Raw genomic sequence first — 14,297 nt, 5'->3', positions numbered from 1 at the left:
CATTACTATACATGGGTTTTTTAAAGTGAAAATTTTAAGTTATCGTACCGTCGTCGGGGGAGACAAGGGGTCAATTGGGGGCGTGAAAGGGGTCACTGTTTCAACTACATAGAATGCTTTTAGGATAGATTTTATGTATATGAGGACAAGAAAACTTAATTGTAAGAGACCTTTTTGAACGATTTTGTTATCCGATCTCAGACTGTCGGTGAGGGTGCTGACCCTTCAGACCCATTGTCACCCCCGACGACGGTATTCAACAATTTTCATATTTTAAGTTACATAAATTTTGTTCTAAGCCAGTGACATAATGCATGATATTACATGATGATCACTGCATTCCTCAATGCACAAAACTGTTTTACGTAGTTTTCGTCGAGCGTACGTGTCTTGTACACAACCCCTGAATTGTTTAGGTTAAAAATCAAATATTGGGTCCTTTCACCTTTTTTTTCGGGTCACCCATTCGTTTTTTTTCTGTGGATCTTTGCCTATCTTCTCCATAAATTAGTTTTTGGTATTATGGTATTATACAGTCTGCAGAACTTTTTAAATTTCGAAAAAACACATTTTTTTACTAATTTTTGATGTTACTTCATCCTCACACCAAAAATATTTTTTCTCGTTCAGAAAAACTTACGTACTACAAAGAGCTATTTATAAGAAATATTTTCATAAAAAAGATCCAAGAAATGTTGTTCTGTGACTGAGATATTGCAGTTTTAGTAAATAGTTAAAAAGTGTACAAATACGGTACTTTTTCTTTACATGTTATAATTTCATCAAGATTGCACCAATATTTTAATTTTAATTAAAAAAATTCAAAAGCAAATAAATGGGAATATTTTATAGGTAACATGGCTTTTCTTTCCGATGGAGTTGGTTACCTGAATTACAGGATTTGGTCGGAGTATATGGATGGAGCCAGTTATGAAAAGATATCACACCCAACAGTTAATATGTAGCAATATACCTACAAGTAACTGCAAGTAATAAGGTTTACTATGACCTCTTTATTAGTTTTGATTCAATCATAGGATGCTCTTCACGGCATACAAAAAACAAAGCAGGCTCAGCACGTATGTAAACATTCAGTTCGAATGTAAACATGTGTCGTCAATACTATCTTCGCACAAGCTGAACTGAGACGAGATGCTCTACGGTCTCAGCATGCTTACTTTTGTACTCTAACATGTGGCGATAAAATATGAGTCATATTACATATGACAAAACGAAAGGGTGACCCCCAAAAAATGTAAAAGGACCCAATATTTGATTTTTACCCGATCTGGCGTGACCTCCAAACGATTTTTTAGAAAGTCGGTTTGTTCTACAAAAAATATCCAGACAGGTATATCTTTCATTTAAGGGTTGAGCACCATGACTTTTCGAACATCGATTTTTTTTGGGACACCCTAATGTTGATATTTGATTACCACACTTTTTCTACGCTAGAATTGGCAAATTTGAATGCAACAAGCTATATTCATATATATTAAATTATATTATATTATATAATGTTATATTATATTATATTATATTATATTATATTCTATTCTATTCTATTCTATTCTATTCTATTCTATTCTATTATATTATATTATATTATATTATACTATTCGCTTCGACCGCACCACCGGCGAGTGTCCATCGAGCTAGTGTGTGCTGCCAGAACTGTTAGCCGGCAACACAGCAGTGTGAACGCAAGTATTTAATTGAGCTCCCTCTCATTGTTCCCCTCTCTTCTCCATCTTATTGGAATAGTTTTTTCTTTCTTTTTTACTCGTCTTCCCCTCTGTCCCAAATCATTATTTTGTTTGTGTGTGTGTTTTTTTTCTGCCCTTGTGATAATTGTTTAGTTTTAAAAGAGATTGTGCCTCGCTGCAGCGGCGCATTTCGTGTCCGCAATGCGCGAAGGCGAAGTTGGCGGGGGTACTTCGTATTCCATGTCAAATGTTTCCTCTACGAGCCCCCGTCCCAAGGTCTACCCTCACGACTCTAGTGGGCCGTATGTTGTTTTCTTTCGACCCAAAGGCAAACGTTTGAATATCAGCCAGATTAGCAAAGATCTGGAAAAGCGATTTTCGTCTGTCACGACCATTGACATGGTTGGGTCCAGTAAACTACGTGTCACGGTCAGTGATCGCAAACAGGCCAACGAGATTGTCACCTGTGAGCTTTTCACTCTCGAATATAGGGTGTATTTACCGTCAGCAGTGTGTGAGATCGCGGGGGTGGTGACGGAGGGAAGTATGACATGCGACGATTTGAAACAAGGTTTCGGTCGTTTCAAGAACGTTTCTTTGCCTCCTGTTGCGATACTGGATTGCAAACAAATGTATTCGGTGTCGCAGGAGGGAGAGAAGCGGAGTTATTCCCCGTCTGACTCTTTCTGCGTCACTTTTTCCGGGTCCGCACTGCCTGACTACGTAGTGATTGGCAAACTTCGTCTACCTGTTCGGCTGTATGTACCGAAGGTGATGAATTGTGTTAATTGCAAGCAGCTGGGCCACACCGCTCAGTACTGTTGCAATAAACCTCGCTGTGCATCATGCGGAGAGAAGCATGTGGAGGGAGCGTGCAAGACGGCACCGAAATGTGTCTATTGTAACGAAAGCCCTCCACATGCTCTTGAAGCTTGCCCAACGTACATACAGCAGCGAATCCACCAGAAGCGGTCTCTTCAGCAACGTTCTCGGCGAAGTTACGCCGAAATGTTGAGGAAGGCCGCTCCTCCACTCGTTTCTGACACCATCTACTCGTCTCTTCCTTTGGACGATCAAGGTAGCTCTGACTCCGAGGTTGGAAATGGGGTTCCCTTTGTTTTCAATGGCTCAACGAGGAAGAGAATAAAACAGAGCCAGCGACCCTCGAAAAAGCCTAGAAAACAGCCTCAAAGTGAGCCCCAATCCAACATGGTCAAATTCAAAGCGGGAGGAAATACTCAAAAACGATCAACTTTTGTGGTTTCACATCAGGATGATCGAGAGTTTCGACCGCTTCCGGGAACATCTAAAATCCCAGATACCCCATTTTTGCGATTTCTCAGCCAGAAAGAGAGCATACAGAGCGAGCAGAAGAACTCCTGAGCGCTCCAATGTTCACACTTTCTGGCATCGTGGAGCTCATCCTCAACTTCTTTGATGCTTCCGACCCCGTGAAGAACATGGTCAAAACTGTTCTTCCTATTCTGACTCCTCTCCTGAAGCAGCTGGCTTCGAAAATGCCCCTCCTCGAGTCATTTGTATCCTTCGATGGCTAACTTAGTCAATAAGGGTAACATGATTTCGATTCTACAGTGGAACTGTCGAAGTATTCTTCCAAAATTAGATATTTTAAATTTTTAGTTAACAAATTACAATGCGATGCTTTTGCTTTATGTGAAACATGGCTAACACCAGATGTGAACCTTCATTTTCCTGATTTCAACATAATCCGCCGCGATCGGGCAAATCGATATGGAGGAGTGCTTTAGGGATCAAAAACAGCACTCCTTCTATAGAGTCGATCTTGCGCCGATGTCTGGCACCGAAGCTGTCGCATGTCAGGTGACTATTCGAGGAAAAGACCTCAGTATCGCCTCGATATATCTTCCTCCAAACACCGCGATATCTCGAAGAGATCTCTCGCACATCTGCTCGGTTATGCCCGAGCCACGGTTGCTCCTGGGAGATTTTAACTCCCACGGAACAGGCTGGGGGGAACTGTACGACGACAACCGTTCATCAATGATATACGACCTCTGCGACGACTTCAATATGTCAATTTTGAATACAGGAGAAGTTACACGAGTGGCTCCTCCAGCAAGAGATAGCCGTCTAGATCTTTCCATTTGTTCGAGCTCATTATCGTTGGACTGTACTTGGAAGGTGGTCCAAGATCCCCATGGTAGTGATCATTTGCCGATCGAAGTTTCGATTTCCAATGGACATAAGCAATCTGCTTCCATCGATCTTTCATATGACCTCACGAAGCACATCGATTGGGGCAAATATGCGGACGCCATCAGCGATGGCATACAGTCGATAGAAGCACTTCCCCCGCGGGAAGAGTACAAGTTTCTATCGCAGTTGATTCTTGAAAGCGCTCTTCAGGCACAACGTCGGCCGGTGCCAGGAGCTTCGGTTCGTAGGAAACCCTACAGTCCGTGGTGGGACATCGAGTGTACGCAACTTTATCGCGAGAAATCCGCCGCGTTCAAAGAATTTCGCACGGGGCGATCGTTCTTCACAAACGATACACCGCGCTCGAAATCCAGTTCAAGAAACTGGTCAAAGTGAAGAAGCGCGGATATTGGCGCACTTTTGTTGAAGGTTTATCGCGCGAGACTTCAATGAAAACTCTGTGGACCGTCGGGAGAAGAATGCGCAACGCGTCGTCCGTAAACGAAGATCGTGAAAGCTCGTCGCGGTGGATACTTGACTTCGCAAAGAAAGTTTGTCCGGATTCGGTACCGGTGAGGCAAGAGCTACGTGATGCTTTTGCAGACAGGGATGATATGGATCGTCCCTTTTCGATGATTGAATTCTCACTTGCTCTCCTTTCATGTAACAATTCCGCTCCAGGGATGGATAGAATCAGGTTCAATTTGCTCAAAAACCTCCCAGACGTCGCGAAGAGGCGCTTATTGAACTTGTTCAATCAGTTACTGGAGTGCAACATTGTTCCGGATGATTGGAGGGAAGTGAGGGTGATAGCCATCCAGAAGCCCGGAAAACCCGCGTCGGATTGTAACTCGTATCGCCCCATCGCGATGCTGTCATGTCTTCGGAAGCTGTTGGAGAAGATGATTCTCTTCCGGCTAGACAAATGGGTTGAATCGAATAGTTTGTTGTCAGATACACAATTTGGTTTCCGCAGGGGCAAGGAACGAACGACTGTCTTGCGTTGCTTTCTTCAGAAATTCAGCTTACTTTCGCTAAAAAGAGCAAATGGGCTCAGTGTTTTTGGACATTAAGGGGCTTTTGATTCAGTTTGCGTCGATGTCTTATCTGACAAACTCCACGAGTGTGGACTTTCACCAATTTTGAACAACTATTTGTACAATTTGTTGTCAGAGAAGCGTATGAGTTTTTCTCATGGTGACTCGGCAACTTCACGAATTAGCTACATGGGTCTCCCCAGGGCTCATGTTTGAGCCCCTTCTTTAATTTTACGTCAGAGACATTGATGAATGTCTCATGCCAAATTGCTCGTTGAGACAGCTTGCAGATGATTGTGTTGTATCCGTTTCGGGGCCAACATCGGTTGATCTGCAAGGACCATTGCAAGATACTTTGGACAATTTGTCTACTTGGGCTACGAAGCTGGGTATCGAATTCTCTCCGGAGAAAACTGAGATGGTTGTCTTTTCAAAAAACCTAAGCCGGCAAAGTTCCCGCTCAACTGATGGGTAAGACAATCACTCATAGCATATCTTCTAAATACCTCGGGGTCTGGTTCGACTCGAAATGTACCTTCAGGAAGCACATTGTGTATCTGACACAAAAATGCCAGAAACGGATCAACTTCATGCGATCAATAACCGGAACATGGTGGGGAGCTCATCCTGAAGATCTTATGACGTTGTATAGAACAACCATTTTGTCGGTCCTCGAATACGGTAGTTTCTGCTTCCAGTCCGCGGCTAAAACACACATGCTGAAGCTTCAAAGGATTCAGTACCGCTGTCTCCGTATCGCGTTAGGATGTATGAATTCGACACATACAATGAGCTTGGAAGTACTTGCGGGAGTACTGCCACTAACAGATCGTTTCGCGGAATTATCGCTCCGGTTCCTCATCCGCTGTGAGGTTCTCAATCCATTGGTAATTGATAACTTCGAGAAGCTGCTCGAACAAAACCCTCAATCTCGATTCATGAGTATTTACCACTGGTACATAACGCTGGAGGTAAGCCCTTCTTCGGTAGATACCAATCGTGCTAACTTCTTAGACTCTTACAGTTCCTCTGTTACTTTTGATCTGTCCATGAAGCAGGAGGTTCATGGAATACCAGACTTTCTGTGTGCGGAGGTCATACCTCCATTATTTGCAAGCAAATACGGGCACGCCAGTGAGGAGAGAAGCTTTTTACAGACGGGTCAAAATTGATGACTCCACTGGTTTCTGTGTTTTTTACGTTTTTCATAGCGCCTTCTTTAAGATCAAAGAGCCTTTGCTTCATGTATACTGCTGAGCTAGCAGCTATACACTATTCACTCGAGCAAATCGCATCCCTACCTCCTGACCACTTTTTCATCTTCACCGACAGTCTAAGTTCCTTGGAGGCTGTTCGGTCAATGAAACTCAGTTAAGCACTCAGCGTATCTTCTAAATGGGATACGGAAAGCTTTGAGTGCCTTATCACAACGGTCTTACACAATCACCATGGCTTGGGTCCCTTCTCATTGCTCGATCCCGGGAAATGAGAAAGCGGACTCTTTGGCTAAGGTGGGCGCTATGGAAGGTGATATTTACGATCGGAAAATCACCTTCGATGAATTTTTCACATTAGTTCGTCAGGAAACCTTGAACAGCTGGCAACAGAAATGGACAAATGGGGAGTTGGGTAGATGGCTGTATTCAATTCGCCCGCAGGTGTCGAAGCGTCCATGGTTCAAAAATTGAATATGGGACGAGACTTCATTCGAACCATGTGTCGTCTAATGTCCAATCACTACACTCTAAATGCACATCTTTTCAGAGTGGGGCTCTCGGAAGGAAATCTCTGTGTTTGCGGCGAGGATTATCAGGACATCGATCATGTCGTGTGGGCGTGCGAGGAGCATCGTGGCCCCAGATCTGCGCTAACTGAACATCTCCGGGTCCGAGGAAAACAACCAAAGCCTATTAGGGAAGTGTTGTCGGGCCTTGATCTCGAGTACATGTCCCTGGTCCACCAATTTTTGAAAGTTGCTGATGTAAAACTGTAATCATTGTCTGCCCATTCCCTTGTCTGTCGTACCCCATATCGAATGTCTTCCTCTTGTTGTACATTTCCATGTCTGTCGTTAATCCCTTCCGTATGTCTTCCTCTCGTCGTTGTCTCCCAAAAAAAGTTTGTTTGTCCCGTTACAGATGTAAAATGCGAGGAATGTCAACTTTGTGAACATCAGCATAGTAATTACTTAAGCACCCTAAAATCCTTTCCTTTCCTACTGTATTATTGTATTCCCTAACCTCGACTAAACCGCGAGTCTTTCGGTTCCCCAAAACTAACACTATGTATAAGAATCAAGAAATGTATTGTTAAACTTGATTTCGGCTCCGTAACGCTTCACGGCAAATGAGCCTTCCAAATAAACGAAAGATAAAAAAAAAAAAAATTATATTGTATTATATTATATTATATTATATTATATGCTTTGATCTGTTACAGACTCAAACAACTTGTCACCATCATCAAATTCAATCGGTTCAATCTGTTTAATCTTTCGCTTCTAGACCCTTATCATCAGTTTCGTCAGACTCCAGTCCCAGTATAAGCCCTGGCTGTGAAAATCAAGAACACTACAAAGATGATGTGGATGCCAACGACGCCGAAAGAGACATCAATAGCTATCAGGGGTTTCCTCCCTACTACAATATCTCAAACTCTGCCTTCATGTTTTGCTCGAGTAACAACGTATCGGGACGGAGCGAATCCGATTTGAAGTATCCCTTGGTATGTATGAGCAATGTCGTTAATCATAGGAAACGTAATATAGATTTGGATTTTGTAATATAGACATGGATTTTGATTCACAAATGCGCTGGGATAAAAAACAACGTCGTTTATGGATAGTCCCTGAGACATCATTAGTTTAAGTGGTATCAAAATATGTCGATGTGGTATAATTTAACGAAAATGTAAGAATTATTTTACATTATTATAAATTGCCTGATATAGTTAGACTGATAGTGGAGACAATGGACATTCCACAAAATAAAAGTTAATTAAATTTTAACAGACCCCTCTACAGTGGTGTTCGGAATAATAGCAGCAAAGGCCGATTTTCATATAACATACACATACACGACATACACATAATTGACATACACGAAATAAGGAATTTACTGTACAGCTTGTAGAAAACTGACATATGTACTAGGTCAAATTGTTCGAAATAATAGCAGTGTTTATTTTTGATATATTGGCCAATTGAAATGCCATATTACACAATTCATATTATTTATATAACTAGTTGAATGTGCCTGGCCTTACCCGGAATTGCCAGTTTGATTCGCAGTGTTTGTTTTAATCGGAAAATGAGAAAATCAGTTGGTTAACAGGGTAAATGTGACTTGTTAATAATAGTTCATTATTTGAACAAAGAAGGCAAACTTCATTCCGTACATATATTTACCAAATTATATTTAAACTATATGATTATATACCAAAAAATAACCCTCGGGGCACCCGATTGAAGCGATTTGAGGAAGAGTGAAATCGCCAACTTCCTATTGTTAACATCTCGTGGATAAAGGGGGAGCTCTTCTCCCCATCTATTGGGTCAATATGGGAAACGAGGGGTAGATTATATTATTGTATGTATGTACGAGCTTTCTTCTGGAAGCAGAAACTATTCCCAAGCAGCTTATTCTTCTTCTTATTGTGATCACATCCCCCACTGCGACATTGCACCTTCGTAATCGAATAATTCTCCGCTGGTCCACTACTGGGTGTTATGTGTCCTGTCCGTTGTCTAATGCCATGCTTTTTTTTTTCTTCCCAAGCAATGGAGGGGGAATCTGCTGAACAGACATCCTGGGTTGTACAGGAAGTGCGGGGTTAGGGACTACCTCCAACAGCAAACGAGGGAGGCAGGACTACATCCCCGACCCGCTAAACCGTTTCCATTGCCGCCAAGCCCATAGTCCTTTCGGTACAACCAAAGTAATGCTTCAAAGGGGGGCTAGTACACGACGCACCCTCGAGGTTAGCTGTGTGTCCTTGCAGCATCGAACGTGACTCGCTTTTTTAGAAGAACACCATGGTATCGTGCCTGCGCATTGCCGGCTTTCCTGGTGGCCTTACCACGCCCTATGTCCTCGAAAGGTGGGAAGGGTCGACTTCGCGCCTGCTTCCCTCTGCACGACTGGTATCAAGAATGATGATGCCGCGTGCACCCCAAATTGATTGAATCTTCGCGCGGCCACTTGTTCGATAAAAGGATCGAGTTCGACCACAGGGCATGACCACAGGTATGACCCATGAAGCCGACTCCGATCCCTTGGACCACCTCTTATTTGCGCCTGAACTAGCCATCCTTGAGTACACGCGACACTTTCTGTGTAACTCCGAGACGATTTGGACGATAGCCGATAAAACGGCGTTCCAGCCAACTTCATCTTTACACATCCTCCGAACTAGGTTGTCCGGGGTAGTGTCCAGAGCACATGTGGCAAGCATGTGGTCACGCATTGCGCGAAAACGTGGGCACATGAACAACACGTGTTCCGCCGTTTCCTCTAAAACAACGCACACCAAACACTCGGGCGAGGCCGAGCAAGCCAGCTGCGTTACCTGCACTGTGATTTTGCAGCACGCTTAAACGCCGGGTACTTTAAACCCCCCATGGGGTGCTTGCTGTTCACAGCTTTGCTGGAACAAATCAAACAATTGGGAGGGTTCGTGCAGCATTGTGCCTTATGTCCCTCCAATTCGCAGCGTCGACAGAGCTTGCTTCTGTCAGGGCCTTTGCAGTCCCATTGCTTGTGCCCCGGTTCCAGGCACTTGAAGCAAACTTCGGGTTGCTCGTATATGCCCACAGGACACACCGACCATCCCACCTTGACGCTCCCTAACTTGACTACCTTGGAGGCATCCGCTGCAGATAGCCGAACCAATGCTACCTGTGTCCCTGCCGGACCTTTCCGTAGCCGAACGGCTGCGGTGGGCGTCTCCACTGCACACTGTCGCCGCACACTGTCGACGTGAGTGCCCTCACCTTGACCGTCTAGCCTAGGACTTCCTCCGCCGACTTCTTGTAGGCGGCGCCCTTTTGCGAGACGCCCCGCTTCAGCTCGAGGATCATCTCGCCCATCCGGGTACGTCTTATTCGACGGACGTCGGCGTCGAGTTCACCGAGCTTGACGTCACTCCTCATCGCCTTCAAGACGTCCGAGTACTTAGCCTCGTCCGTCTTGTTGACTAGGGCATCGCCCCTGGAGCGATTGGCGCCTACCCTTGACTTCTTGCTACCCTCATTCGCCTGGACCTTCTTTTCGGCCATTGACGTCTTCGGTTTCCTTTTGTTCTTGACCAGGGTCCAGCAGGCGTCATCACCCTCTATTTCCCTGGTTTGGGGCGGCTGAGAGTTCTGCCGTAACCCCTTACCACCGTAACCCCTCAGCCTGCCGTAACCCCTTACCACCGTCTTTCCTGGGTGGACGGACCTTTACAGGACCTTTACCCCCGACGTGCCCGCGAATACTTGAGCCTCAGTCTGGATAGACTTTGGCACCACCGTCTTCGCTGGCGTCTTCGTCATCCCCTCGGCACGGGTCGCTTAACGCCTTGGGATTAGGGGTTAGGGACGATGGTCCCCTTGGTCGCACCCACTCACTCTAGCTGATGTCAGAAGGACAACTGTGCCCAGGCTGCACTACCAGCTAAGTACAAAACCCTTAGCTGGCGGTCGATTGTCATCGGAAGACCCGTGGAAGCGTGCGATTGGAACTTGTGAGGACCAGAGCTGTGTAGGTCGCTCCTTCCGAGATGTCAACTCACCATTTCGCAGCCCCTAATGCTATGTGTTAGGTATCCAGTCTGTAGACCTCTGGTCGAAGACGGTGTTCATGTCTTTTTTGCCTTTCTCGTACAACAAAGTTGTACCGAAAGGCTAAAGGATTACTCAAAAAACAACTTTTGATAGAAGGCCCGGAGACCCATACTAATATATACTGATAGACTCAGTTCGACTAAAAATTCAGTGATGGTGGCAATTCGTATTAATGAATGCAAAAACTTGCAAAATGGTAGAAAACATGCGATCCATTCCCCTAAAGTGCTTTTTTGACCTTTCTAATGATTTTTTTTCAATAAATTTTATGATACACGAGAAAGGCATCATCGCCGCTAGGTGGATTATTCTTGTTTTTTTTTATTCATTTAGAACTTCCACATTTGTTAACTGCGTTATCATTTTCACATTCGTATATCATGAGGCTAACATGATGATACGTTTATGTCCAGGGAATTCGAGAAAATTTCCAACCCGAAAATTTTCTAGACCTAGGGAGTCAAACCCAGCCACCTTCAGCATGGTCTTGCTTTGTAGCCGCGCATCTTACCGCACGTATAAAGAAGGGTTTTTCAACTATTATGCCGAACACCCCTGTTCATTAATAATCGATTAACAATAAAAATGTTGCTACCGTTTTGACACAAATCCCGATTAGACGCTTTTCCGATTAGACGATTCTTTCGCTACCCAATGGGAAAAAATGATCTACTAAAATATTTTAATTATTGTGCCATAAAAACCTCCGAAGTGAAAAATGTGCTTAAGTGTTCGGAATATGGATCGCAATTTAAATACAATTCCATCCATCCAAAATCGATTTAGGCGCATAAAGAACCATGATAGCTGATTTATTCAAATGAGTAAAAACGATGTACATATTTTAAAATTTCATACTGCACCTGACTTTGTAGAACGTTTTCGGAAAGACCATATAGATACAACCATCATTTCATAGGAAATTTTCCTTACTTTTTCTGCCCCTTTTCCCAAAGATGTCATATTTGCTCCAAATTACCCCATGGGCATCATTTAAATAATCTTCTTGGGCATCATTTATATTTATTATGGTTTCGTACAATACCGTCAACACAAAAAAAAATCAACTTAGTTATTTTGATGTCAAAGCACAGAAAATAATATGAAGTCGTCAGGTCGAAATTCAGAATATATCAAAAGTAATGAGCATTTTAAAATTTGACGATTTTTCGAAAAGTTCATACAAATCCATGATTTTGATGATTTTTGAAACACAAATGCAAAAAAAAAACCACGAAAAGTTTCTTTTCCTGAGTCAAACATTTAAAACGCCGCTCCTAAAAATTGTCAGATTTTGAGTTGTCTCTGTATTGCACGAAACCGGCGATATGTTTATACAGTATTACAGTAGTTGTTGTATTCTGCCTTAGTCTTGTTCACCTTAATCAAGGATAAACAAATATTGCACTACATAAGATGCGGTTTTCGTTGATTTAAAGCTCTTGACTCTTGAGTATTCCTTTAAGCTCTATACCTTTTACTTTTAGCCTGTGCTCAATGGGGAAGCGCTATAATCAGTATACTGAAAAATTCAATTTACTCATATTAATTTCCATGTAAACTTGAAGCGGCTTGTAAGTCAGTTTTCATCCAAACCAGCATACAGCTGCTTCTCGGCTTTCTATGTTCTGTGATTTTCGAAGAAATTGTCTTTCAGCTCAATACCATTGTTGCAGCTACCAAAACCAGAATGCAGTTTGACTGTGTATTGGAAAATAAGCTCGATCGGTCATTGCGGTACGGAATTATCTACTTTATGAAATTATCATTTTTCTAGACGCATAGACGAAAACTGACTCTGACAATAACCGAATTTTATTATTTTGGTTAGCGGCAGTATATCACTAGCTATTATAATATATCACTTTAAATAAACAGATAAAATATCATCAGGAAAAATCCTACATTGATAACCCCTTTCTCTCTATTCCCAGGAAGATATTAGAGGCCAGTTGAACTTTCCACAGTTACCTCAGCTGGAGTTTTTAAGACAACCATATCTGTACTATCCCAGGATTACTGAAATGGAGCTTTCAGGTAATTAGTAAAACATTATATAAAATAAAAGTTTATATCTATCTTGAAGGTAAAATGTTTTTGTTGTCTCAATTGCATCACGGAAAAAACGTTGTAGAAAAGTACCCATAGGGTATTGTCGCTTAAAAAACTTGGTAGAAGTAGTTTAGAGTGTATTTTCTAGATATCAAATATAAGGAAGACACGAAGAAAAATTACTTGTAAATTAAGTTACGGCACCATTTGAATCATTTGTTTGAGAAACTGCATAAGTCCATTTTACACTTTTTCGAGAAAACAACAAAAAACTGTTTTTGAACAAATTTGCACCGAATCTTTCGATTTCTTCGATACAGATCATTAGTTTTTGGCAAAACTCAACACCCTGGGGCACTTTCGGTGCAAAAATGTAAGCAGTACTCCACAATTGCTCTTCAAAGTACGTGGACATATGTAGTTTCTCAAACAAACGAAAAAAAATTCATACATTCCTGAACAAAAATTTTTTTTTCGTATTTTTTGCCAGAATACGTATTTTTGGACGAGGATTCAGAATATATAAAAATCTCATTTTGCCAAAAACGTTACATATGCAGTTTCTCGAATAAACGATTCATTTATACTTGTAAAATAAACTACAAGCCAACGCTTATATTTTCTACTTATGTATTTTAAATATATTAATCAATTAAATAAATTCCACTAATATTATTAGTGCGGTTTACTTATAATTAGACTTGTAAATTTATACTTGTAAATAGATTCATTATGAAACGGAAAATACAGGAAAATACAAGCTACTCTACTTATATTATCAGTGATATTTCGATTATGCTACAGGCCCCAGGAAGGACAATCAAACAGAAAATACAATTAACAATTTTGCAAGACAGGAATATTTGATGCATTGCGCCAGCACACGTGCCAGCCGTGACTAGTCATACCCACTAAAACCACCTTGGGCCCCAACGATAATACCCCCGGGTCTGCCTTCCAGTGTTACAGGGGGACAGGTAATACCAAATGTCTTACTTAACCACTAATGTATCCTGAGCACCCCTATAGGGGTACATAGGGCCAACATAAAAGATCTCCATCCTGGGTGGCTGCTCGCTTTAGCCTTAATCTGGGCCCAGGTCAGATTACTGTTGACTTCCTTTATTTTTTTGTTGAGATTACGTCGGCACGAGCCCCTGAAAAGCCCGGCCGGAAAAGTCGCGCTTTCAACATTTGCGTGGATAGTATGGGGTCAGCTCGACCCCGGGAGCCTTGTTGGATGTCATGCTTCAGATGGTTGCTTCACTCTCCTGCCATGATAGAGCTTCGGAGTTGACGCGGGTAATGCGTCGCAACTTTGGCGGCTCATGTCGGGCATCGAGACTTGAAGATTCAAGCTCTATCTGGTAAAAGGGCGAATGTCGCAAGAGAGAATTCTCTTCGTCGACTTCCCCTCTTTTAAATAAAAGTGACAAACAGAGGATTTCGTTGCAGTTTATCACCTCAGAATGCAAGTTCGCATTGTTTTCTACCGTGCTG

General features: G+C 42.6%; 1 protein-coding gene across 1 annotated transcript in view; it reads left to right on the top strand.

The window, feature by feature from the left end:
* Positions 1–14,297, top strand: part of LOC134215889 (homeobox protein Hox-A5a-like) — a 53,583-nt gene that overhangs the window by 15,005 nt on the left and 24,281 nt on the right. The window contains exons 2-3 of the mRNA XM_062694979.1: positions 7,426–7,645; positions 12,680–12,782. Of these exons, the coding sequence (XP_062550963.1) occupies positions 7,426–7,645; positions 12,680–12,782 (323 nt within the window). The remainder of the gene's footprint in view (positions 1–7,425; positions 7,646–12,679; positions 12,783–14,297) is intronic.

This window comes from Armigeres subalbatus, chromosome 2, assembly GCF_024139115.2.
Source record: "Armigeres subalbatus isolate Guangzhou_Male chromosome 2, GZ_Asu_2, whole genome shotgun sequence".
NCBI classification, from domain to species: Eukaryota; Metazoa; Arthropoda; class Insecta; order Diptera; family Culicidae; genus Armigeres; species Armigeres subalbatus.
Note: the sequence above shows the minus strand (reverse complement) of the source record. Positions and strands in the feature narration are given on the sequence as shown.